Source organism: Tenrec ecaudatus, chromosome 11 (assembly GCF_050624435.1).
Source record: "Tenrec ecaudatus isolate mTenEca1 chromosome 11, mTenEca1.hap1, whole genome shotgun sequence".
Lineage (NCBI taxonomy): Eukaryota > Metazoa > Chordata > Mammalia > Afrosoricida > Tenrecidae > Tenrec > Tenrec ecaudatus.
Window position 1 is genome coordinate 73,825,533 of NC_134540.1, and position 27,927 is coordinate 73,853,459.

Below are 27,927 nucleotides of genomic sequence, written 5' to 3' on the forward strand. Positions count from 1 at the left end.
TATGGGTTTCCGAGGCTGTAACTGTCTGTGGGAGTACAAAGTCCTGGCTTTCCCCCACAGAGCCCAATGAGTCACCATTCTGCCACCAAGGCTCCCTGGCCAATGAAGAAAAGCAACACTAAAAGGACCTTCTTGAGGACAAAAGTGGCACTGTGGAGTCTTTACTTACTCTGTTGTCAATTTGAGACATGAGTGAATGGGTGGAGTCTAGCCTGTCAATCAGGTCACAGCTTGATGACTCACTTGGAGGCACTAAGGAGATAAATAACTTGCTGGAGGCAGGACACACACACACATTAACCAAAACCACTTTATGTATTTTTTTAGTATATCTATTGGCTTTTAATTTACCTCAAAATTCTAAATAAAAATGTACTTCTATACCTGTTTATTATTGTATTCATGATATTTTTATTTCTTAAGCACCCCCAAATTAAAAAACAAACATTATACTACCTTTGGTTCCTATAACATCAGGGGTGTGCTCCGGGTGGGAGTTCCAGCCTGTGGAACTTACACGATATTTTAATTCCATTTCCATGGATGTTCTGAAGGCCCCTCATATCTGCCCGGAGTAAAACAATGCTTAAAAATCAGCCAACTGCCTTTCATTATGTGTGTGCTCCTGAAATAAACAGAGATAGTTCCACATCCTACAATGTAATATAATTTTCAGTCCTTTTACCCTATTTAGGTGTGATTAAAACAAGCCCATGAATGTTAGAAATTTTATTTATTCCAAATACAAAGTTGGATAACAATTCCAATTATAATGAACAGTACAATACACGAAATAAATTTTGGAACAATTAAGTGTGGCTTCACCCAAACAAAAAGAAATGCCAACTATTATTGCATCTTGAATCTGGACTGGAATTTAGGAAATAAAAGGTCAGATGTACAATTACACGGATAACACTTTGCCTTATTTCCAAACAAGTAAAGGCTTGACTTTTAAGGGTTTTGACATCAGTTTATTGTTTCAAGCCTGCTCTTCCAATTATCATGTAAGGAGAAAAACTGACCTCCCTCTACATCACAATAATATTAACGGTGAATGGTACCCTACAACAGCAAAATACCACTTCCACTCACTTGAAAGCAAAAGGCACATAGTACATTCAGCTTTCAAACCTATTACACTTTTCCTTCCAGTCACTGATCCAACTGTGAACTGTATACATGACAAAATTATTGTTAAAACAGCATGGTGAATCACAAAGGTCCCCATGTTTTAGAACACCCCTACCGCCCCATCCCCAACAGCAAAAGGTCAGGCATTTCCTTGTTGCACTTTGCCTTAAAAAGCCTCATTTGCCAAACCAGAGCATGACTTAGGTGAACACAGTGCTCATCTGTTTTTACTCAGGCCTCGTGGTCTTCTACTTGGCTGGAGAGGGCAGAGAGTTGGCCTAAAGTCAAAGGAGCCAAACAGGTCTCACACTCTTGTCTGTAGTACTGCTCCTCTGCTGAAGACAGGTGGCCCCACTGCTGAGCTGCGGCATGCACATGAGCAGAGGGGCACAGTGCTGGCCCACACATGCACCTCAGCTGAAAAACATCTAGTCAAAAATCTTTTCTTGATACTGCTCAAATGAGCTCACATTCAATTCTGCCAAGTGCAATGGTAGCATTTTAATTTCCTGGTTTTCTTATCCTACAGTAGTATTCAAACACCCAGAGTCTCCTAAGAGCAGAATCACTACTAAGCTTCTTGTAAAGGCCTGGGTGGACTTTGGTGACATTTGTTAGCAGTTAAATTGTGAAGTGACTGCTGAGTTGAAAAGGAAGAGTGTTTAGGTGAAAAGACCCTTTTCCCCCAGCCTAGGACTCAGAATGAGGCCTCCCATTCACACCCAGTTCCCTGGGATCTCCTGGGCCGGCTCACACAGGGGTGGTGACAACCAAGGACAGAGTTCTCCCTATACGTTCCCCCTGCCCCCCTGGCCAGAACAAAACCAAATCTCTAAACCACACCCCCACATTTTCCTTCCAGTTTGCCCTTGTTTTCTCCCAGACTTCACATTTCTTTTTTCTCAGGTTAATTTTAAAGAGTGGTAGTTACCCAAGTACTTTAAGGGAGGGGGGTGGGGGGGAGAGAAAGACACAAAGGGAAAACAGATGAGTACTTTTACAAGGGCAACTTTTAAGAATCCTATTGAGTTCTAAGGAACACAGCTATGTCAGATGACAGATCTTTAGGTTAGTCAGAGCTGATTACACTAAATAAAAATGGAAGATTTGAATCTGTAAGTTTAACACTTTCCTGAGGATCAAAAGATGAGTGAGTAAGGCCTGACATACTTAGGAACCAAGTTTACACTTAGTTAAATGGTCTTGGTAGGTCTTTGACTTTTTTTTCAGAGGCGGGTGGTACCGAGAAGATAGGGCACCTTTATAGTCCTAGAAACGCCCCGCTGTGGGACAGTGCTGCGAGATCTGGTGCACCACCACCTGATAGCTCTGAAGATGGGGTCTTAAACGGACAGTCTGCTTCTCCAGACAGTACTCGGATGTTCAATTCTGAAGAGGAGGGCAGACACATGTAAGATGGTATTTGAAAAGTCCCATGTGCCAAACACCCTCGGCCAGGGTTGCAGAGCCAGTCCATGGCTGCAGCCACTGGCAGGTTGGGATTCTGGGTCAAGCCACCTGGGTATCGACAGAGAATCACTTGACCCAGCTGTGAGAGGCGAAAGTACTGACACACGACTATTATTAGATTCCACTCTTGTTCTGATGTAACTAAAGCTTTCATGTTAGAACACTTCCATCCAGTACAATGAAGCGACCTGGCCCTGGCTCTGAATGAGAGGCTGCATGGTTTTCTGAGATAGCCCTAGGAATGACTTCCCTGAAACGAGAGCCAGAGGGGAGGCTCTTCTGTGTTAGCTGGTTCTGTAGCAAACGTGGTCTGGGTTCTTTTTTTATTTTGACGGATGTCAGAAGGAGGCTCTCCTTTCTAAGAGCACTGGTGGCCTGTCACTAGCTGGGTGGTTTCCTGAAAAATAATGTGACCAAAGTACTCAGAAGGTGCCTAGCAATCTACTCCCCTGTCCCACCATGAGGAGCTATGACCAGGACAAAGAGATTTCCTTTGGCATGAAACACAAAAACCAGCACAAAGAACAGGCAGCTGCTCTGCTCTGGGTCACTACTGTCACAGGCTTCCAAGGGAGAAGACTCGCGAAGAGGTAGATAGAAGCAGGAAGGGAGTGCTTCTGGCTGCAAGAACTGAAAAAGTTCCAAGTGTTCACAGAAAACCCCTAATCTTACACTCTAAGCACAGAAACAACACAACTCCAGGAAGGCTGGAGGAGCTGTGACACACTGAGGGTACTCAGACACCCAAACAGGAATGGGGATTCCAGCTATCTGAATATAAATGTAAGGGGGAAACGATTTCTGAATGCATATCCGTTTCCACAGGCCACTTCTAATAAAGGCCTCCTGGCATCTTCAGGGTAGTCTGCACTTCTTTGCAAGGATCAGGGTTTCCTGTCATTCAATCCTTCAGAAATCATTTGACTCGACTGCTTTCAAGCCATCCTAAACATGAGGTCTGAAATTCAGAGAAAGTGAGGTACTGGCATTTTTTGATTAGGAAATGCTTTCACGTTTTCTCTTTAAGATGATTATTAAAGCAGATTGTTTTCTAACTCCCACAATGAAACGGAGTTGGAGCTGTAGAAAAAACACAACTGAGAGAATAATGTGATTACAACACCCACTAGTATACTTCTTAATGGACTGACAAGCTGCCAACATGTAGTACTAGGAAATACATTTTCAATTAAAAAAAACCATCCACTTTGAAGGGATAAAACACACGTTACATTCTTGACTGTCTTTTGAGGTAAGAACATCCCTCTCCAAGACCAATAATCAGGAACCTGAGGTGGAAAGTCGTTCTAACAGATATTAACAATACTCATTAAAGGTTGGAATTTATACACATATAGCTTGTTCTGACAGTCATAAAACAAAGAAAAAGCAGTTTTTAGGCTGGTGTTGAACCAAACAAGACTGCTGAATCTATTAATCTATTTCTAGCTTATACCAGTCATCTTTTGCTTAGTACACTTTTGGTTTATTTTCCTGGGAAAAGATGAGTCCCATTCCACAGCAGTGTTTAATCCTCTTCACATATTAGAAAAATGATGTGCTCAAATTTACTGATGGGTCTCATTTCGAATGCAAATACTGGTACAAAAGGTTAGTATCTTCTAAATGTCTAGTATTACTGGATCAATTCTTTCAGAGTGTTCGACTGCCTTTCACCCCAGGTGTTTTATAGCATTAACTCACATCTGCTCACATGGTACAGTGTGCAAATATTTACCCTCAAGTCAACTACCCTATTCTTAGATTTTCCTTCATCCAAGGCCCACTTTCCTATACTTGGACATTTATTTGGATAATAACATGTAACTTTACAGAATCTGAGACCTTGACATGATTCTAAATACAGTTCCTATTCAGTAGCTATGACTTCTTGGGTAAGAACGGAACACAGTCCCTGCTGCCCTGGACAATGGTTTGATTTCTCAACTTTGCAGATAATGTCTCAGTGAGGGAGACTAAGAACCTTTTAGCCTGTGCTCTGAGAAGCATGCTTTCAGATTAAAAATGTGGCTTCCCTTTCACTGACTCGCCAGAAAATGCTGTTTCCATTTGGAATAACAGGATCCTCTACAGTGAAAACACATTCTTTCCTGCAAAACAGGAAGTCCATGCAAACCATGGCTGCTGTTCCGGTTGGTCAGTGCTTCTAAGTGACCAGAAAGCCAGAAGCATCATCTCTGATGCTTCAAACTTCAACCAAAGGCTTCAAACTTCAGGTTAAACTAGTGAGATGGTAAAAATTCTCTAAAAATTAGTCTTAACTTTTGAGTCAGAGTCAACACTCCATTTCGTAAAGCTACATAAAACATTTGACAAAGGCAGGTGGGATGGTTGCTAACCCAGGCAGGGCTGCCAGCAGCCTTCAGAGAGAGAAAGTCTGTGACTTCTCTCGCTGATCTTGCCCAGCTCTTTCTGTCTGATTTCTTCACATACAACCAGTGCGCTTTGGATGGCAAGCAGGCGGTCCTTCAGCGAGGTAAGGCACAGGATAATCAGCTGAGATTTTTCTTCAACTGGCAACACTTGCAGGACCCACCAGGCCCATGCGGGACCAGAAGGATTACTCTGTAAAATGAGACACAGTATTACAAATACTGCTAGAAATACATACCACTCCACCTCCCATACAGTCTACTATTTAACTGAGAGAGAGATGAGCAAGAATGAAATGCCACCTTCTCTTTCAGGGTTGCTTCACAATGCACTCATCCCTCAGCAAAAATGCGAGTTTACTTTTATGCTACATGTTGAAAGGTGGACAACTGGGGAAAGGAAAAGCTTGTAGCGAAAAACACCTTCCTAGGGAGCCTTGAGGAAACCGTTGCTTCTCATCTCTCAAAGCTCTAGTTAGACAGTCTATCACAGCCAGACAGGCAAAACAAAATCCAACCACCCCCACCCCCATCACATCCATTCTGACTCACAGTGGCCCTAGAGGACAAGGCAGAATTGCCCTTGTGCCAGAGACGCTTACAGGAGTCCAAAGCCTCTCTCTCCCTGGGAGCCGCTGGCAGTCTCCAGCTGCTTACCTTGTGGATTGTAGCCCAACCCTTAACCACTAAATCACCAGGGCTCCCATCACAGGCAGAAGAGACCTTAGATTTTTATTTCTACACTTCAATGTTGTTACTGTTTGAGAAGTTATGCATTTTCTAACAGCATACTACTATAAGCCTAAATTTATGTAAACAAACACAATAAATTTAATGTGACAAATGTATAAAATATACATTCTTATAATATTCTTGTAAGTATACAAGGGGATACCCCCCCCACACACAGCCCCCTAAAACACACAGAAGAAAGTCCCACTGGGCTAAGCTTTTGTAGTACATTTTTCCACTAGGTGAACCTCAAGCAACTCCCTGAGAGTTAGCACCCAGTGATCACCTCGGAAGGTTCTCTGCTAACAGTGAATATTATTTTAAAAGGAGTTTCCCACGAATCTCATATTTTAGTGATGGCCGATTTAGAAGAACAGCGTGTGGCTGTGAAATTTTAGTTCCTGCTCTGGAAAATGTCGCAGTAACTGTTGCGATGCTGAACAGAACTTTTAAGGAGAGTCCTATGGGGAAAACTCAAGTGCACGTGAGTGGTTTTCTCATTCCAAAAAAGGTGAAATTTCCATTTAGGACAAATCTTGTTCTGGACATCTGTCAACTTCCCAAACAGACAAAAATGTTGGCAAAATTCACACACTTATGCTCGAAGACCGATAACAGACCATTGAAGATATGGGGAAGTTACCTGAACTATCTTGGAGCTCAGTTCAGTACATTTTAACAGATTTGGGAATGAGAAGGGTCACTGCGAAATTTGTGCCTTGAGTTCTGACTAGCAAAAGGAGCATTGAGTGTAACATGCCATGCTTTGAAGAATAGTTCTGAAGCAATCCAGACTTTTTTCCCAAGGCCATTACTGGTGACAAGACATGGTGCTATTCTTATGACCCTGAAAGCAAACATCCCCTCGCCCACAAAATAGTTCTTCAAAAGCACATCAGCCTGTGTGAGCATGAGGGGTCGACAGGATAAGTTATCAGGCATCAGTAGACCCAAAGCCCATCTGTAGACAATTGGACATCCCCTCACAGAAGAGCCACAGGAAGGGATGAGTCAGCCAGGGTGAAGTATGGCACCAATTAAATATATAACATTCCTCTAGTTATTTAATGCTTCCTCACCCCCACTACCTTACAAGTCCAGCTAGACCAGAGCAGGTACACATAAGAGCTCTCTATACACAGAACCCAAGACAGATTAACTCCTTAGGAACAATTGGAGGAGGAAAGTGGGTAGGGAGAAGGGGGAACCTATCACAATGATCAACATATAACACTGTACCCTTCCCCCTTCACCAGAGTGATGAACAGCAACATGGGTGAAAGGGAGACAGCTGGCAGTGTAAGATATGAAAATAATTTATAATTTGTCAAGGGCTCATGAGAGTGGGAGCGAAAAAATGAGGAGCTGATACCAAGGGCTCAAATAATAGAAAGAAAATATTTTGAAAAAGATGATGGCAACATTATGTACAAATGTGCTTGACATAATGGATATACAATCCATGATTGTTATGAGAGCTCCCAATAAAATGATTAAAAATTTTTTAAAAAGCAAACGATTGAATTTTAATTAAATGTAATATAAGCGGGGCAGAGGAGGCTCAAGTGAAATCAAAGTTAAGATGATGCTCGGATCTTTTGATATGAGGCAAATATTGCATTTGGAGTTCATTCTACCATGTCAGACTGTTAATCAAGCTTTCTATTTAGAGGTTCTGAAAAGATTGCTTAGCAGTATGCAACAAAGGAGGCCTGATTTGTGGCAGACAGGGACCTGCTTTTGCCAGCATTACCTGCTCAGGCAGGCAAAAAAAAACCCAAAAACACCAAAATAGCATGCCTCTCATGCCCCAGGTACCTGACCTTGCGCTATGTGACTAGTTTGTGTCAGTGAATGATGAAGGACATAAAAGTACAACAATCTGAAGATGTAGAAGAGGTGAAGAAAAAAATGAAAGGTGTTGTCAGCCATCCAAACAGATGAGTTTGAAAAATGTTTCCAAGAATGGAATCGCAGATTTGATTAGTACATTAAGTGTAACAGAGAGTACTTTGAAGGTGATAAGGTTGTTTTGTTAAAAAAAAAAAATTTAATCAGGTCCCTGCCATACTACACAGTCCTCACCCCAGTCAGGGTGCGATGTAGCACCGATAAAGAATACAGCTTTCCTCTAGTTCCTAAATGCTTCCCGCCCCCTTCACTATCATGATCCAAATTCTACCTTGTTTAAGTCTGGTTAGACCAGAGGATATACACTCGTGCAGATGGGAGTTGGTGACACAGGGAATCCAGGACGTATGATAACTTCGGGAGCAGGGGTATGAGTGGCGATACTGGGAGGGTACAGGGAGTGGGTTGGAAAGAGGAACCGATTACAGGGATCTGCTTGTGACTTCCTCCCTGGGTGACAGACAACATAAAAGGGGGTGAAAGACATCGGACAGGGCAGGATGTGACAAAATAATAACTTATAAATTATCAAGGGCTCATGAGGGAGAGGAAGCGGGGAGGGAGGGGAAAAAAAAAGAGGACCTGATGCTGAGGGTTTAAGTGGAGAGCAAATGCTTTGGAAAATGAGGGCAAAGAATGTACAAATGTGCTTTACACAATTGATGTATGTATGGATTGTGGTAAGAGTTGTATGTGCCCCTAATAAAATGTTTTAAAATTTTAAATAGCTCTGAAAACATAATTCCAAAAGGAAAGAAAAAGGAAAAATCAATTTTGGGGGGGAGGAACCCTTCTTATGTATGGTATATATACTGACTTATATTACTACAAGTTTACTTTTAGTCATATGTATACTGAGATTTAGTGCTACATAGTAGCCTCTATTTTATATACTAAAATAGAGTACATCTCCACTTAGCTCTAAGCAAAAGCTAATAAGAAAGTTGTTCTCAGTATTCATGGCACTGGAACCAGGATATCTCAGCTGCCTTGACTCCTGTACCTTGGATGCTCCTCCATGCCCATGCCCATGCCCATACCCACACACACCTAATGTGGGGCACCAAGGGGAAGTAGACTCCAGTCACCTTAGCGTCTGGTGAACTAGGGCTTTTTAAAAATCTTTTTATTAGGGGCTGATACAACTCATCACAATCCATACATAAATTGCCCTCATCATTCTCAAAACATTTGCTTTTACCTGAAGCTCCTGGCATCAGCTGTTTTTCCCCTCCCTCATGAACCCTTGATAACTTATAGATTATTTTGTCAACTTGCCCTGTCAGATATCTCCCTTCACCCACTTTTCTGTTGTCCATCCCCAAGGGAGGTCACATGTAGAAGCATGTAATTGGTTCCACCTTTCCAACCCACCCTCCCTTTCCCCCTCCCAGTATCGCCACTCATACCACTGGTCTTGAAGGGATCATCCGCCTGGATTCCCTATGTTTCCAATTCCTATCTGTTACCAGTGCACATTCTCTGGTCTAGCCAGACTTGCAAGGTAGAATTGGGATCATGATAGTAGGGGGTGGGGAGGAAGCATTTAGGAACTAGAGGGAAGTTGTATGTTTCTTCGTTGCTATATCACACCCTGACTGGCTCGTCTCCTCCCCGAGACCCTTCTGTAAGAGGATGTCCAGTGACCTACAAATGGGCTCTCGGTCTCCCACTGGCACTCCCCCACATTCACTAAGATTTTTTTGTTCTGATGATGCCTGATCCCTTTGACACCTCGTGATTGCACAGGCTGATGTGCTTCTTCCATGTGGGCTCTCTTGCTTCTGAGCAAGATGGCCGCTTGTTTACCTTCAAGCCTTGAAGACCCCAGATGCTCTATCTTTTGATAGCCGGGTACCATCAGCTTTCTTTACATTTGCTTATTCACCCACTTTGTCTTCAGCGGTTATGTTGGGAAGGTGGCATCATAGAATGCCAATTTAATAGAAGTATTCTTGCGTTGAGAGAATATACTTGAGTGGAGGCCTGATGTCCTTCTGCTACCTTAATACTAAACCTATAAATATATGCACATAGATCTATTTCCCCATCCTCATATATAAACATATTTGCATATGTACATGCCTTTTTCTAGACCTCTATAAATATATATATTTATATATATATTAGATATATCCCTGAGGACAAAGATCATTGCCAGGTAGCACTTATGGAAGTCACTGTTGTGCCCTTTAAATGGAAAACGGCAGATACTGAGAGGAAAAATGTCCTTTTACATGGACTCATGACTCTGTTTGTGTCATTATTTATTACTATAGGGGCAGACATAAGCCAAACCAACAAAAAACCCACTGCCACTGAGTCTATTGAAACTCAGAGCAACCCTGTAAGACAGGGAAGAACTGCCCCTGTGGGTTTCCAAGTCTGCAAATCTTTACAGGAGTAGCCTCACCTTTCTCCCTTGGAGTGGCTGGTTTTGAACTGCTGACCTTGTAATCAGCTGCTCAACTTGTAACCCACAATACTACGCCACCAAGAATACATCAATTCAACCATCTCTACAGCTATACTTCAGTTGCAGTGACTGCATTTTTCAAATAGTCCACTCATTCTCACCGTCCTTTTACCAACTGTTCTCTACTACGCCACCAAGAATACATCAATTCAACCATCTCTACAGCTATACTTCAGTTGCAGTGACTGCATTTTTCAAATAGTCCACTCATTCTCACCGTCCTTTTACCAACTGTTCTCTACCATGCATGGCCCTAGCTTAAGATATCTAATCAACCGAGTTGCTGTCATCTACCATAGAGCAATTTCTTATAAAAGCACAATGATGCTCTAGGCAGACACTTTTCTAGATAAGCTCCATTTTTGTTTGGGTTCAAGACGACTTTAGGTGGTATTTTGGCTTGTTTCAAGATTACTTCAAGGTAATAGCCCATCTTACAAGTGCAGAACTATTTAGTAATATGATTAATGGCAAGAACCTCTGGGTAAAAACTCCTCACACACATTTCCTAAACCTTACTATTGGTGTTGTAGTTGGTGGGTGCTGGGCAGTCAGGTCTGATTCACCGTAACCTACATAGACTAGGACAAACACTGCCTGTCCGATCTCCGTGATGCGTAACTTAACCCACTGCCGCAGCCACTGCGTCAATCCAACCTCCTTGATAATCTTTTTCCCAATGAGCTGCTATTTTACCAAGCATGATGACCCTTTTCCAAAGACTGGCCCCTTTTGATAACATGTCTGAAGTACATGGCAGAAAGTCTCTCCATCCTTGCTTCTCAAAGAGCATTCTGACTGCACTTCCTCAAAGGGGATTTGGATGTTCTTCTGGAAGTCCATGGTACTTTCAGTGTTCTTCATGAGCACCATAATTCAAATGCACACATCCAGCTGCTGTTTTCCTTATTCCACAAGCTTGTACATGCATGTTAAGTGACTGGAAAAAAAACAACCATGGCCTGTGTCAGGTGCACCTTAGTCTCCAGAGTGGGATCCTGCGGTCTTGGTAGCAAATGTGCCCAGTATGTCATTTGGTTTCTTGACTGCTGCTTCCATGAGCACTAATTGTGAATATAAGCAAAAGTTTTCCTGTTGTCTATGGAGTTGCAATCCATACTGAAGGCTGCAGTTTTCGATCTTCATCAGCAAGTGCTTCCAGCCCTCCTCACTTTCAGCAAAAAATCTTGTCTCATCTGCAAACGGAAGGTTGGTAATAAACCTTCCTCCAAGCCTGATGCCATGTTCTTCATATTCGGTGCTCAGAATATTTTAACAGCATACAGGATGTAATCCTTTCCTGATTTGAAACCATTCTGTATCCCTTGTTCCTGTACAATTTCCATGTGAGGATAATTAAGTGTTCTGAAATTCCTATTCTTAAATTTATCCAGTTTGTTATGATCCAACACAAATGCCTTTCTGAATCAAGAAAAACAATTAAATGCCTTTCTGTGATTCTCAGCTTTCAGTCAACACAGATTCTCATTCAAGATCCCTGACATCAGCAATGATATCCCTTGTGTATAGTCTTCTGAATACAGCTTGAATTTTTGGTAGCTCCTCGCCATTATACTGCTGCAACTGCTGTTGAATGATCTTCAGCAAAAATTTTATTTGCATGTGCTCTTAATGGCACTGTGCTATAATTTGAGCGTTCTGTTGGGTCATCATTCTTTAGAGTGGGTACAAATACGGACCACTTCAACTGACTGGCCGCACCTTTCCAATTTCTTGGCATGCATGAGTGCGTGCGCTGCATCAGCTTGTTGAAATGCTTCAGTTGGCATTTCATCAATTCTTGGAGCCTTGCTTTTCCCTTTGGTGCAGCTTAGATTTCTTTCATTATCATTGGTTCCTGATCTTATGTTACCTCTTAAGATGGCTGAATATCAACCAATTCTGTTTAGTACAGGGACTTGGTGTATTTTTCCATCTTCTTTTGATGTTTTGCCCCAGGGTTAAATGACTCACTTGTTTCACCTTGAGGCATGCTGAGCTGTTCCTTTGGGCCTTCTAACTCCAGGCAGGTCTTTGCACAGTTCATTTCAATACGCTGAATTCTTTAACAGCTCTTTGAAATGTTATTTGACTCTCATCATTTCTTCCATTATTTTTGGCAACTCTATATTCAACAGAAGTTTGTCTCTTCTGACATCCACGTTGATCTTTTCATTATTTTTCTTTGATGACCTTTTGCTCTCTTCATGGGTGATGTTATAAAGCTGGATACTATGTGGCAAAAGGGTCTTTGCAGATTATGAGTAATTCAGAGCCCGGAGATGTGTTGGTTATCCTAGGTTATCAGGGTGAGCCCAATCTACATACACGCAGCTCCCTTTAATATCAGAGACACTTGCACTGTGTGGTCAGAGGGAGCTGAGACAACAGAAGGGTCAGCGAGATTCAGTGTTTGAACTTTGGAGGAGGAAGGGGGTCTCTAGCCAGAGAAAAGTGTGCGGCTTCTAGAAAGTGGAAAACAGATGCCTCCCTAGACCTTCCATGATGAACACAGCCCTGATGACTCCTGAACCTCTATCTACTGAGATCAGTGTCAGAATTGTCACCTGCAGAATTGGAAGGTAACAGTTTGATGCTGTTTTAAGGCTCATCATTATTTGTTATAACGGCAACTGAAAACAAATACACCTACCATAAATTTACGGGGCTTACATATAACAACCCCCAGGGCAAGAGAAATATCATACCAGACTAAGGGCTGTAGAGATGATGCAGGCTCCAGCAAGCCCTAGTGGTTCAGAGGAGGAGGACTGTATGTGCTCCCCAGTGTTTAGTGGCTGCGGTCTTTGGGAAATAGATCATCAGGTCTTTCTGCTGCGGCATCTCTGGGTGGACGCAAACCTCCAACTTGTTAGTGCGTAAAAGGTGAGATGTTCACAGTGTGTACCACCCAGAGATTCACTGTGAGTCAATTGCCTTGCTTTCTGAATCTGAGTCATGCAACAGTATAGAAAAGGGGGTTATTTGAGCAAGATATCATTTGAGCAAGAATAGAGGTGGAGATGGTGAGGTAGGGCTTTGAGGCTTCGAGCATTTGGATTACTCTTTTGAGGTTGAAAAATACATAACCTATGTGAGTAAGAGCCAAGGAGGCTTCAAGAGACATAAAAAGAAAAAATGATTAAACTTACCACAGATGCCAAGCAGTCTTTCTAGCCTTACATCCCTTCTCATTCTTTCACCTGTTTTTTGTGTCCCCCCCCCCTTTTAAGACCCCATTTAAATGTACTTTAATCTGTTCAATAAATGTGTACAGAGTGAGTGCTCATGGTGCGCCATGCCCTGTGGTAGATACTGGTACATACTGATGGATGAGACCAATCTCCTTAGGGAGTTTCTAGTCTCCAGTGGGAAAATAGACCATAAACAAATGCATACGAGAGTGGCGGTTATTAGGTGATGTCAAGCTTGATTCCCATTCACGGGGCCCCTGTGAGCACTGCCCAGGGGGGGAAAGAAAAACAGTTCACCTTACCCATAAATTTTTCACTGTATCTAGAAACCTTAGAGGGTCCCGTTTTCTCCCTTTTTCCAAGGGAGCTATATATGTGTGCAAGGGAGTGGCAACTACTCTAAGCCACACTCCTAAAGCAACCCAAGCCTGGGCACTTTGCTCAAATACAAGCGAGAGGAGTGGCTTGAACTTCAAAACCCTTCACCAGTCTTCAACTTAAAGGACCAGCTTTCAAAGGAAGCACGGACAAAGCTGATGGTGACTGGACAGCAGAGTGCCAGAAAATACAAAGACTCATGGGGTTTTCTCTTCACTTATTGAACACTTGTCTACTCCTGTAAAAAGGTTAACAGTCTCAGAAGCACCCTGTCCCATAGGGTCGCTGTGAGTGGACACTGCCTTGAGGGCAGTAAGTTGAGTTTTGTTGTTGTTCAACGCCTATTTATTATGTGTGAGACACAGATGTGTTCATGCCAGCATGCTACACTTACCATCTAACAACTCTGCTTACAATGTTAGTGAGATAAGGAAGAGTATAAAAGTTGGCAGTCACTCAGAATCAATTTTCCTATGTACCATGAGTCAGAAGGTGCTTTGTTCTTAAGGGAGGCTAACATGCGGTGCTGTTGGGTTTTCCATCATTTGTCTTAGCTTGCATCAGCAGCAGCAGCAGCAAATAATACAATTAGAAAAAGCACATGGAGAAAGTGTACCTGGGGATCAGGTTCCTTGTCTGGCATTGACCCAAAATAATTGATAATCTCTTCTTTTGTTTTATCATCATGAGAAGTAAACCAGGAAACAGACTGCTGATAAACTGCATCATGAAGAGCGACAAGTTCTGCATATTCTGGACCTTCCACCTTGTCAAAAAAAAAAAAAAAGGCAACCAACCATTTTATGAACTCATCAGCATGTAAGCCATAGAGGTGGTGTCTAGATTGTGGACTGCAAAGAAATCAGCTAACTGGTACACATATATGTAACCAGCACTTTAAACACAGAGCACGTTTTGTAATTGATAAAGCCCACTCCCCAGCCCCCTTTCCAGTCAGTTACAACATCCGGCCCACCCACATAAGGGAAGTCACCCAGTAAACATGTCTATCCACCAGTCAGCCCCCGCAGATTGATGTGTGCTGTGCTTCATTTTCAGTGCTGAGTGCTAGTCTGCTGCAGGACGGCACCGCAACACATCCTGTTAATGGATAGCTGGGCTTTTCTAAAATTTGGCTATTAATAAGGCCGGTACAGATATTCTTATACACGTCTTTTTTAGTTTCTCTAACATTTTTAAGCACAACCACCTTCTGTCATGCCTGTTTGAACAAATACCAGTACCTGCAACAGGGATCAGAAAGCTCCTGTTTACCAAACCCTGCTCATGACATGCTTTAACAGAGGTGATCGGAAACCAGCCCAGTCCATTCATTTTCGAATTGTCTATGGCCGCATGTGCCTTCAAACACCACAGTTGGGTGGTTGTGACCATCGGGTCCACAAACAGTTACTAGCTTGCCTTTAAGGCAAGTTTACTGAACTTTAAGTTGTTATCAACATAATGAATCACACTATTCACTAACTTTGAAATGTTCTCTACCTACAGCCAGTGAGGTAATTTCTTTAGGAGACTCTAACTCCAGATCAGTATTTTTTTTTAAAAAAGTAATATTCTCAATAGAAATCTGAGAATAATTCTGAGAAAATGTAGCTGATTAGGCCCTATTACATGCATCAGTAAAATAAACATTACCTTTTTATCTTCAATATGCTCAAGATCTGCAGTGTTAAGACCATTTTTGTGATGATAGCTTAAGACTCTGAACCGCAAAATTCCAATCGTATCTACAACTGGGTTTCCATCTGGTACAATTCTATGTTCCTTAATCTCCAGCAAGCTGCCACATGCTCCAACCCTGGAAGGGCAATCAAATGCTTACGGCTTTTAAAATCCATTGAGGGCTTCATCCCCACTCCACCCCGGATTTGAGTGGGAGGTGTGTGGCATCAAATGCTCCCAAAAGGGCACCTTATGGTAAATCTTTGTACATTGTGATGGGTTTTTATGTTCATTTGTACAGTGTGGTGACTGTGGTGGTGGTGGTGACATGAGGCACACAAAACACACAGCAAATGCTGCATACATTAAGCTTATATTCACTCACATACCCATAGTGCATTTCAAACTGGCCAAGTTTGAATAAGATCAGCTGGTTTGATCAACAGTATTTTTCTGCTCCAATACTGAACTATAGTTTTACTGGGTGAAGGGTCTGCGCAATCGCTATCATTTCTTAAAGTCATCTCAAAATAACAACTTAGAAACAAACCTCACTATGATCAGGGATTGTGTCATCAGGTCATGCACTAATGAGTGTGATTTACTGGATGTGTACAATATAAAGGGAATGCTGAGGATATATCTATTAGGTAAATAGGTGCCCCGGGACATGGAACCCTGAAAGAAAAGAGGCTTGGGGGCTGGTGGATTATATCAGGCATGCTTGCCATTTAACAGAGAGATACTCATCTACCCTGGGTCAGGATATTAGTTAGACTTGGTCCTATTTGTATGGCCCTTCACTCTCTTCTTTCTTTGGTGTCTATCCATTCAAGACAGGCAAGATAAGAAATCCCAAGGAGACAGCGACAAGACTGGTGGTTCTGGGGATAGGGGGGCATGGGTGGGATTCGGGGGGGGAGGAGTGGTGAGCCATTTGTAACAGGGACAGGGGAATGGCAAGGTTTCTAAAATAGGAGATTGTAGCACTTCTGGTCGTGTTTGATCAATCACAATGTATTTGAGAGAAACTACTAAGAGGTGAATGATGGCTAAAGATGATAGTGGGGGCAGAAGGAAAGAAAAATGAAAAGTAGTAAAGAAGAAAAACATTTATAGGTGTAATATATAGTGTGTAATAATTATACAATCTGGCATAAGATATGACAATATATATGTATAACAATAATAAGGGTTTGGGAGAGGGAAGGGATAAAGGGGAGCAGGTATCAAGGAGGTTGAGAATGTTTGAAACGGAATACTGCTTGATGTGACTGAACTTTGGAATGTATTATCTGTAAGGGGTCCCAATATAAAGATTTAAAATAAAGAAAAGGAGATTATAATTAATTTACCGACCATGGGTTGTTGGGCTCCTGTTAAGAGTCACTGATATCCTAGGAAAATTTAACCAAAGGGCACAAAAACAAAACCTGAGAATGTTCAAAACGGATTCTACAGCAACAATAGCAAATTTGAAACAAACACGGGGCTTATTTGAGTGGGATGCCTGTGCGGCTGAAATGTGCCAATGGGTACAGGGCTTCTTTTGTCCCTAGTCCTCTTCTTCCCTCCCTGGGTCTCTTCCCTAGGATGAGTGTTGTCCATGAAGACTAGCGACCCCCAAGTAGCGACTGGGGTTTTCAAAGCACGTGAACAGGCATCTACATTACAACTATTGGTCTTTACCCAGAGCTGGAGGCATGAAGAGCTATGAAAACAAAGGTACCCAGAGCCAACTAGTCCAATGGACTATCAGGGCACCCACATAGCATGACCTAGCTTCCACTCTACCAACTGCTCTGAAAGGAGTTGCAAAACGAGAGTAGGAAAAAAAGGTGGCACAAAACAACGTTCTCACACAGAATAGGTTTGGTGGGTCAGAGAGAAAGTCGGCCTTCAAGAGCTCCCTCCCTTCCCTCGTCTGGACTGTGAACTCTGTCAAATGCCACGACTTTTTTATAAGGCTATTATTTTCAGGCTGTGGAAACGAAACCTTAGCAAAGCAATATTCCAAACTGGAAAGTCTGGCAAGAGTTCATCTGTACATAGCTGGGCTATGGGAAAGCTGCAAGCAGAGAGCAGTGTGAACACGAGCTGTACTCAGGAAAGGGCCACACCTAGCAGCGGCCTCACAACCGTGTTTGAACGGAAGCTGTGGGGGGAACGAGTCTAACAATGTAGCTGAGGTTAGAGTGTGAACAGCCTGCGATGTCTTCCCTGGGGTGTAATGGGAACCACTGGACATTTTCAAGTGCTTCCTCAGTTGTTCATGCAAAAGAACAAATTTTGCGTCTAATTCGGACCTCTGGACTATTGGCCATTCTTACCCTGGATTTTCAAAAGGCGAACACATGGCAAACCGAGTGGCACCAACTTCCTGGCATTTTGTTATCAGAACATGATACTGAAACTCGCTGACGTAGATCGGACAAATGATGGAAGGGAAGGCAATGGTCTCCAGGAAAATGGGAATATTTCTGGTCACACTGCAAAGTAAGGAAAACTGTGAGCCTAGGTACCCAGTCTCCAACAGACACACCGAATCACTCACTCAACTTTGTAGGAGAACAAAAGCCACCCCCCTTCAGTTCTCTTACCAACAAAATAAATCAAACCCTCGGGACAGAGTGAGTCGAAGCCAGGACAGGTCTAGCAGGTCATCTGGAATCTCCCACCAAGCCCGTCTCTTAGTTAACATGGTGAGTCAGAAACATGCCTTCCTATGTGACTAGACCTAGAACCCACAGAACATATACAGAGAACGTCTATATTTAAACTGTACTTAAAGGGACATGCAAGTTGTCTAAAGTAACGAGCAGAACAGGAAAGCTGTAAGGTCTTCGTCGTTAAAGGCTATCATAACATCCAACTATTAACGTTAAATGAGAAAAGTACTTTCATTCATTCTGACCTTTTGATGCAGGTTAAGAGGTCAGCTGAACTGTTAACCTGTTGTTTTAAATTGACTAGTTGTTCCACAGAGGCAAAAAATGAGGCAATACCGCCCCCGCCCCCCCCTTTAAGGATGTGCAGCCTCAGAAGCCCCTGCAGTATAGGACTGAGATGAGTCAGAATTGATTTAATGACATTGGGGATTGGATGCACTACTGCTTTCTTCCCTACAGTCGTAAATGCTCCAGGGTTTTCTCCCCTCCACCCCACCCCCACCCCCACAAGAAAACAATTCCCTCTCACTTATCTGAGAGAACTGGTGACACAGTCATCTGACATGTTGGTTGCTAAATATAAGTCAGTTAGAACCCACCTGCTGCTTTACGGGAGAAAGATGATGCTTTCTGCACCTGTAAGCGTTTAGTATTTCAGAAACCCTACCATGAGGTTCCTACAAGTTGAAATTACGGTTGGTTTGGGCGATTATCTAAATCCAGAAAGCAACGACATAATTCAGTTGAAACGCTTCAACTCCTTGTGATTAAATTTCCATAAATTATTTGCACTTAATTTCTTGCCACTTAAGAGATTTCCAACCATCTCTGCCAAGGCAGACTTCCAAAACAGACTGTGATGTTATCAAGGTTTCCTACTTCAAGCAGAACTCAATCAAGTACACAGAGCATGAGCACTAACTTCGGCAGTGCCGCCAATTCTTCCTCATGAATTCTCTTCCTGTCGGACAAGGCATCTGGCAGGTAACGACGCAGCAACTCCTCAGTCAGTCTTGTTGTAATGAACTTTCTGTTTTCCAACAGCTACAACAAAAGAAACGGTTAAATGTTGTCAGCGGCCAGCCACACCATGTGGAAATTGATTCTAAAGGGAAAAGCCTCTCTTCCCTGTCAGGGAAGTCCAACAAGGAGGCTGAGAGAGGGAGGGGGGGGGGGGTTGGGGTGTGAATCCCTCAAAGACAGAAAGGGAGGGAAATGAGCACACAGAGGGGAACAGAGAACCTTTACTATGAGATGAGGAGAGGAGGTGCTCACTGGACTCTACTTCCTTAATGGCAGTGAGGGGAAAAGAAGTGAATGAAGTAGGACTTAATAGGCGACAAGAGAAAGGTGAACTCGTTATCATGGAGAGTGAAATACTTGGTTATGAGAAAAAAGCAATAAAGATGACTACTAGTGTTTGGGCTCTAAGATTTTAAGAGATGCTGTAGTTTACGCTTTCAGCTCCCTAATTTTATCTAATTTACACTTTATAATTTAAGTCCCCTAATTTTATGGTTTGACGAGGTTTGTAGCATTACTCACAGGCCACATCAAGATGCAACAGTGATTCTTCCAAACACTGAGAAAAGGGGCCCAAAGGGACCGTGGAATTCAAGTTGTATGTGAAGGGAAGGCAGGTGGAGTCTAAATAAATGCTAAGAACAAAGAGTTGAAGGGTTATGATGTGTTCAAAGAGCTATTCCCAAGGAACCATTATAAATGCTTCCTATAAATTGGGTTCGTCCTTATAACAGCATTACAGTTCAGCCAGCCCTCCATAACCACAGTTCTACATCAAAGGATACAACTGCAACTGGAAAGTATTCCGGAGGGTGGGGGTGGGTGTTAAGAAAACCAAGACCAGTGATTCCCCCAAAGGCTTTTGAAGGAGCAGGAGCATGAAGTGCAGTTCATGTTGTATTACATACTAGAAGCACTCTAGGGGCCGGGAAACACTACAGCACCCTTAGTATGTGCCACCGGTCTTTCTTCCATCATCTCTATCCAGGTGGTGCCACCCATTCCTGCTGTTCATTGTCTCCTAGGACCAGTTAGTTTATTCTGCTGGATGGAAAAAAAAGGCCCATCTAATGAGTGGAGAAAGGGAAGTTTCTGTAACAAGAGGGCAGTAGGAGAAACCAAGGGCCAAAGCCAAGGGCATGAACTGAGCATCGGAAGAGGAGCACCTTCCTGTTTCACAGAATGTACTTACATCAGCAAGTGGCTCTCTGCACAGTGGGCAACATGGAACCTCATCAAAGTAGCAGAGAAGGCACCTCAGGCAAACTGTGTGTCCGCAGGATGTAACAATGGGGTCAAAGAGCAACCTGAGTGGTGAAGTCAAGTGTTTTTAGTGAGAAAGGTCCAGAGACTTTAAATAATTGTCTATTTATTTAATAAGGATTCCTTCTGCAATTCCCATACTCTATGAGAACTTATTCACACCCACTTCTATTTTTATAATTTCTCTTGACAAGGTTTGACAAAAGAAATCATTCATTATGGAGGTACCGATAATTTCTCTGGTAAAAAAAGATCCCTAGGTTTAGGGATAGAACCCTATGCCACCCTACCTCATGCAATGTGGACAGGTAAGGTCAGTTACATCTACTGAAAAGCAATCCCCGATTTCCGAGTCCATGATGGTTTCAGCTAAGGACTCTCCATCTGGAAAATGTTTAAATGTTGAAATTAACACTTGAACACCTGAGGAAGAGCATGCAATAAACATTATTTCCTTTGGACAAACTGCTTTAATGGTGCAGCTTGTGCTGGCAATGAAAGTATTTTCTAAGAATTTGAATGTCTCTATTTTTGACTGTGAAGGTATTGCAGAGCTCCATCTGCAATGTTCTGTCATGTCCCAGCTGATATGCTCACTTCATTCCTAATGAGCATCTCAAAGGACCCAATGATTTCACTGCTGAGGGCCTGTTGGATCTGAAATGTAACCTTTAACAATTATGATTTCATGGTGCCTTTTGAGAAGTTGAATAGTTTAAAAGCTATAAAGGATAATAAAAATATTTGCACATCTTCCATAACGTGACAGTCACTCACAAAACATCCTCACATCTTAATAGGGTCTCTAAGAGTTGAAACTGATGCTATGGCAGTTATTTTGGTTCATACTTATAAAAAGTGTATAAAATATTGTACTGATCAATTCATTCCTGTGGTCATGTACAGCATTTTAAAAAACAAATAACATGGTTTATATAACTATCTACACAATATGAAAAATTGTAATTCATAAAAAAATTTTTTTAAAGGTTGATTGATGCCTCTTCTTCTGTTCCCCAATTTTTCTCATCATTTAACATCCCATCTCCCATTCCACTTTCAGGACCTGAGGTTTTGCATGCTATAAAAATGACCAATAGGTCCTTGTGATGTAATGGTTCCCTGTCAGGCTCATAACCGCAAAGTCGGCAATTCAAAACCACCAGCTGTTCTAAGGGAGAAAGACAAGGCTTTCTACTCCTGAAAAGTGTTAACATCTCAGAAACCCCAGGGAGCAGGCAGTTGTCTGTCCTACAGGATCACTGAGAGAGGGAATCGGCTCCATCACAGTGGGATGAGAGGGAACTTATGGTGTATTTAGCAAATAGTTCTGTTATGGTAAACAGATCTGTCAGAAGATATAACAAACAATTGAATATCAAAAGGTTTACTGACCTTTCTTGAGAGTTTCCCCAAGGGTGTTCTGGTGAGGTACTTTCTTCGAACCTCTTGGAAACTGTCTCTCTAACGCAGTGGAGGGGGGTCTGATGTAAAGGAAACTCTCTATTGCTTTGTAATCTTCTGTTTCGAAGGTTAGACTCATTAGAAAAGAGTCAGCTGAACTGTTACCTTCAGATTCAGAAACTTCCATGTACTGAACCTAGGTAGGTAGGAAAAAAAGAAAAAGAATCCTATACACTACATCATAGCATGAAAAGGGGGGGGGGAAGAAGAGTCACACAGTAGCTATCTTGTAAATATTTGAAGAAAACTATTACTTCCTTTTGAATCTCACCTACTTAAAGAGAAATGAAAGCCTATCTTCATCTTCACATACATGTACTATAAACATGTTCACAGTAGCATTAAAAAATTTTGGCATATCCAACCTTAAATCATTCCTGTCAACCAAAATAAATCTGTCTCCTGATATTCTAGATCATGGAGAGGTTCTAAAGTTCTTTGCGGTCTTCATTTTCATTGTTTCTACTGACTTCCTTTGGAATTTTCAACTCTCACACCGTGGAGCTACACAGTATGATCATGAGAAATACTGCAAACAGACGTCACGCCACGCCGCTAAAATGTGGGAGGTTACATAAAAGCTGAATCGGGATTATGTCAACTACCACGTGCACTTCATACCCCATAAATCCCTGCATTATGGTCTTGTGCCTGTGAAGCCTGGGAACTGGTATGGTTGTTATGTGCCAGCCCGTTGCTTGATGATTGCTGCTGGCAGGGAGGGGCAGCTGGACTGGGATGCACACTTGCTGAGTCTGCAAAAAACATCTCATACAACGCCTGTAAAAGTGAGAAGAAAAACATTTGAAAACATGTTTGAATAAATATGGAATACGTTCTAAGGACTCAGAGGAGACTATGAGACCAAACATGCTTTAAAACGTGAAGCTATGACTATGTGCCATTTGCCAATCTTAAAATTCAAATGGTTTTGAAACCAGAATAAATGTTTTAAGCATACTAGCTCCCAGTCTCTTCCCAAGTCACGTCTTGCCAATGATAAAATGGGAGCATAACTTCCCTCGGCCTGGCCCTTGCATAATTTACTACAGAGAAAAATGGGATGTAGGGATCCCCCAATTGAATGTAAGCTGTGATCAGTCATAGGACTGAGGAATCTCTAAGAGATTGCTCTATTAATAAGAGGAATCTGAGGAGCCATGGAACAGAGAACATTAAAGGAAGTGAAGCTGTAGACCCAGGATTCTAATCTAGAACAGGAGGCAAGAATCGCCAGTTAGGCATTCTGCCTGCCATGCAGAAGGATGCAGAGGACACCAATAGCTGGAAGGAGGCAAAAAAGAGTAACTGAAGCCTGCAGTACTCTTTCCCTCTGCCCTCATGTGACAGTGTGAGCACACTGGAATCTACAACCTCCGCAGCAATGAGCAGCAGCAACTTCAGCAAGGACACCTGTGCCCAACAGAGCTAGCTGCTTGCTGGTGGCTAATAGGGATGGTGCCGTGCTTCATGAGCATCAACAGGCTAACAGTGTCTGGGGGAATTATCTAAGACAGAAGGCATTTCCCCGTGGTGCAGTCACTCACGGAATCCTGGAAGGAATAGCAGCAGACCAGAACCCAGAGTGCCTACACTCTGTCCACATGCTATCGGCCTGATCTTAGCCTGGATTTCTCACAGCGCAGAGAGGAGAGGCACAGGAAACTCAGATGGGACAAAGCAGGCAGGGCTAATTTACCTAGCCAACTCAAGATTCAATGTTATTTTGACAAGTGGAAATGATGCCCAAAATCTAGTAAGCAGAAATTTAATGGGATTAAAAATGGCCAATTGCTTAAGAATTTAATGTTTGTTTTTGTTTTGTTTTTGACTAAAACAATTCTGACAGAAAACAAAATGAAACCAAGTTTATTACATATTGGCCGACTAAACACATACTAAGAGCCAATTACGCCTATGGTATCTGAGCAAAAAATAAATGCACCCAGGATGTGGATATGAGAGAAAAAGCTATTTGTAGTTGCCAAACTTGGATGCTGAAACCTGGGGTATGTACACTTGAAAGCCCTCTCCCCCACCCCTCAGAATAGGAAGACCTAGAGATGTACTATGAGAACAAGATGTTTGTCCTAAGGAACAAGTCCAGGCTAATAGAAACCATGCCAGGATGTATCATACTGTACCCAACCCACTGCTGTCCAATGGATTCCAACTCACAGGAGCCCACGGGACAGAGTAGAAGCGCCTGAGAAAATTTCTGAGACAGTCAATCCCTACGGAAGCAGGTGTATTTCTTGCACGGAGCAGCTAACTAGTGGATTGAAACAGCCATCTTTTGGTTAGCAGCCATGTGCTTGAACTGCTGTACCACCAGGACTCCAAGCTAACATCACACCCCCACCCCCCAAAAAAGTAAATTCCTGGCCACCAAGTTGATTCCAACGCATGGCAACCCTATACGACAGAGTAGAACTGTCCCTAGGGGTTTTGAGACTAACTATTCATAGGAGTAGAAGGCCTTGTAGTCATTCTCAACTCTCTATAGTGGTTTAAAAAGTAGAAAAAGCCCAAACCACTGCTATCTAGTTGACTTTCACCCCCAGCAACCTTATACCAACTCAATCAGTAAGCCTCAATTTTCTCCGGCCCTGGGGCTGGTAGTCCAGCAACTTTCCCACACTGCCACCAGAGCACCTTTGGATATGTAAGAGGAGGAATGGATTTATTGTTCTGTTGCTCTAGGAAATAAAGCTGAAACTGTTAGGTGGGAATCACAAGGTAGACACAGATGGAGTTGACCATCTATGTTACAGTCAGAAAAGAAGTGGAAAACCAAGGGCCAGTGAAGTACTGAGTAAAGCATGGGTGACCAAGCCATCAAGGGTATTTTACAGCACAGATTCCTACAACAGGAGTGACTGTGATCTCCCATGAGAGGAGTTGGGCCAAAACAATAGCTATTTCTGTACTATGCTGGCAATGCTTGGCTGGAAATGTCCAGCTGAATTGATCTGTTATGTGTCAATTTGTCAGGTTCCTATGCCAAACTACAAAATCTAAGAGTGCAAGCTCTGCGGAGACAAAACCAAAAACGGTTTGCCTCTCCAGTCTCACACATCAACCTTGCCTCGACATCACATTATTTCATTATTTAAACAAAATTGGAACGCACATATGCAGTCTCACCAGAATGTATTAGGCTTCGTCTGTGGGCATACATACAGAAGTTATAAAATGCATGCATGTTATCATTGCTAGTGTGTGTTTTTAATTCCGCTGTCAGGAATTATCAGAATGGTAGTTCTGATCTATTTTACACGCAAGAGTTATCAGCATGGACCCCAAGACTGCCAGACAAGGATTATCAGAAAGGAAATCTTTTAAAGGAAATCGCACCTTCTCTGCTTCTTTCTTAGCTGGGGTAAAGTCAGGATTGATGGCAAGGCAGTAGAGAAGCTCCTTCAACATTTCTTTACTTCTTCCCATTTCAGAAAGAATTTGAGCTCTTACATGATGAGCCTGGATTCGCCAAAATACAAGGTACACCATTAAAAGACAGTCTGGTATATGTTTGCATGCCAATCTGTTTTGATTTCACATTTAGTAGAAATAAAGAGAATGGCTCCAGCTCAACTCCACTCCCCTGTGCCCTGGACACCAAATAAATGTCTACAGCACAGCCCAATGCGGTTCCAACTAACAGGCTAAGAATTGCTTGCCCACCAACATTAAGTTAATCGCAGTTAGAGGTCACTACTGTACTTTTGCCTGCAAGGAGTTGTCTTGAGAAGGCAGAAATTTCTCAAAATTGCAGTAATACAAAGTACAATATACTACCATGAAATAAATAAATAAAATATGAGGAATCAGTTGTTTCCAATAACATTTTGTTTTTGTTTTATAGAGGTCACTATTTTTTCAGATCTTTGAGAATGTCATCACTATTCACTGGCTCACAAGTAATATTTCCATTGGGATCTAATGTTCACTATTCTAACCTTTCTCTTCTGGATGACTGATCCAGTTAGTTGCTCATAATTGCCAGTTACATAATCTGTCAACTTGAGCACTGGGGTGGAGTCTAACCTGTCAATCAGATCAGACAGCCAATGATGCCTCAGTATGGGCATGGCCTTCCCCTAAGGATTCTGGGAACTCCTTCCTGTCTTCCTCCTTGCAGTTAACACACACACTCTACTTCACATTCTGTTGGCAAGCCAAAGGGAGCCATGCTAATTGCAGCCAGAGCCCTGCAGCCACACCAGTGCGCAGGTGCTTCCACAAGACTTTTCACCAACTGTCCTGTGATCTTCCTGCTTTCAGCATCATTTCATATGCTGCGTGAGTCTGTAGAAAAATTTATGGACTAATGTCGGACATATGAGCTAATACCTATGGGCTAATATAGGACTTATGGACTTGATTTGGACTGGTTTGGAATGTTTTTACTGTTGGATATAAAACTCTCTCTTACACATGAGTGTCTCTAATCAGCCCAGACTAACACGGTATTGTTACTGGCTATTAGGGTTCTGGGTTTAAATACTATTCCTTCAGCACTTAGCGAGTTCTCCAACTGCAATGTTGCCAGCCTCCCATGGTGCCTGTGGAGATTTATAAGTTTGATGATGTGGCTCAAAGCCAAAACCAAACTCACTGCCATGAGGTCAATGTCAAGTCAGAGCAACCCTACAGGATAGAGTGTAACCAATTTTAACCAATTCCGAGGCTGTAACTCCTTATGGGAGTAGAAAGCCCCATCTCCCCCACCCCCCAAGGAACAGTGGTGATGTTGAACTGTTGACCTCCCAATACTTTTTATATTTCTCTTGTTTGGGACTCCTTCAAATCCGTTGATCAGTAAATTAAGATGCTCCATTAAATTTGCAAAGTGTTCAGTCATTATGTCTTCAAATACATTTTTCTGACATTCTTCCCCTTACCCTCTGGGATCTGAATTACAAATATATGCCACCTTTGTATTATTCCCCAGGCGTCAGACATTGTGTTAACTGCTCCTGCTCCTTAATCAGGTAATTTATACAAATCTAAAGTTGCTATAGGGCAGAACTGATTAAATGGCAACAAGTCTGTTTTCTAACTCCCAATTTCAGTGATTATTTTGCCATATCTAACCTATGACTTGAGCTAAGCAGAATTTTTATTATTTTGACATCTGAATTTCAGCTTTTGAACTTCCAAGTTTTATAGTTTCAGCCTTTCATGCAGACAACATTTTAATTCAAAGATCCTACGTTTTCCTTCAACTCTTTGGATAAAGTGTCATATATTCTTTGAACTTCTTTATAACTGCTCTGGAGTCTTTGTTAAATCTAACATTGGACTAACGGGCTAATATTGAGCTTGTGGACTTGATCTGGACTGGGTCAGGATTTTTTTTAATATATAATTACTCTGGGCCCACACAGAAAATTTATAGTAATGGGTAAGCATTGAGCTGCTAACCATAGCCAGAAGTTCAAAACCACCAGTTGGGTCCAGATGAAGCTTTCTACTTCCCTAAGTAGTTAGATTCGGAAACCTATGGAGGCAGTTCTACCCTGTCCGACAGGGACAAAGTGAGTCGGAATCCACTCAACAGCAGTGAGCTTGGTTTGGTCTGTTTTATCCAGAGTATATGTCAACACTTTCTCGGCTTGTCTGGCATTTTGAACTGAAACAGACATTGTACATATTCTTTTTAACCAATTGTGTTGCAGTCATTCTGAAGACTGGAGGGGTTGTTTTGGATAGCTGTTAACTTTCCTAGATCTATCTGCAACCTGTCTTCCCCCGGGTGTGGAGCAACTTATGTCTCTCTTCTCTGTTCAGAAGTGCTTCCACCCATGCTTTAATAAGCTTCACCACTTGTGGCTTTTCCCTCCAAAGCCAAAAAATGACAAATAAATACCTTTGAAAAGTAGCAATCACTGTAACACACCACAGTGGCATCCTGCAATGCCTCTTCATAGTTCTTCATGCTCAAATGTAACTCTGCTCTTAATAGGATCAGGGCAATATCACCGGGAACTAAAGATAAAAGACAAGACGAATACAAACAAAATATACAAGCCTGCACTTCCAAACAAAATTGCATTTGTCACAACAAAGACAAAATTTGAAAATCAGTAACAAAGCATCATAAGAGGTAATCCTGCCTTCCCATCATGTTTAGA

At 42.3% G+C, this 27,927-nt stretch overlaps 1 protein-coding gene and 1 long non-coding RNA gene across 2 annotated transcripts; both read right to left on the reverse strand.

The window, feature by feature from the left end:
* Positions 1 to 714: 714 nt before the first annotated feature.
* Positions 715 to 14,448, reverse strand: LOC142461387 (uncharacterized). Its single transcript, XR_012786888.1, has 2 exons — positions 14,305 to 14,448; positions 715 to 5,190 (listed from the first exon to the last, which is right to left on the reverse strand). It is a non-coding gene; the product is annotated as an uncharacterized LOC142461387 (long non-coding RNA).
* Positions 14,449 to 14,904: 456 nt separating this feature from the next.
* LONRF2 (LON peptidase N-terminal domain and ring finger 2) lies at positions 14,905 to 20,621 on the reverse strand. The gene is made up of 6 exons (XM_075562680.1): positions 20,617 to 20,621; positions 20,256 to 20,370; positions 18,963 to 19,084; positions 17,702 to 17,860; positions 15,345 to 15,507; positions 14,905 to 14,910 (listed from the first exon to the last, which is right to left on the reverse strand). Exons 1-6 carry the CDS (start codon positions 20,619 to 20,621, stop codon positions 14,905 to 14,907), a joined length of 570 nt encoding a protein of 189 aa, XP_075418795.1.
* Between the last annotated feature and the right edge of the window lie 7,306 nt (positions 20,622 to 27,927).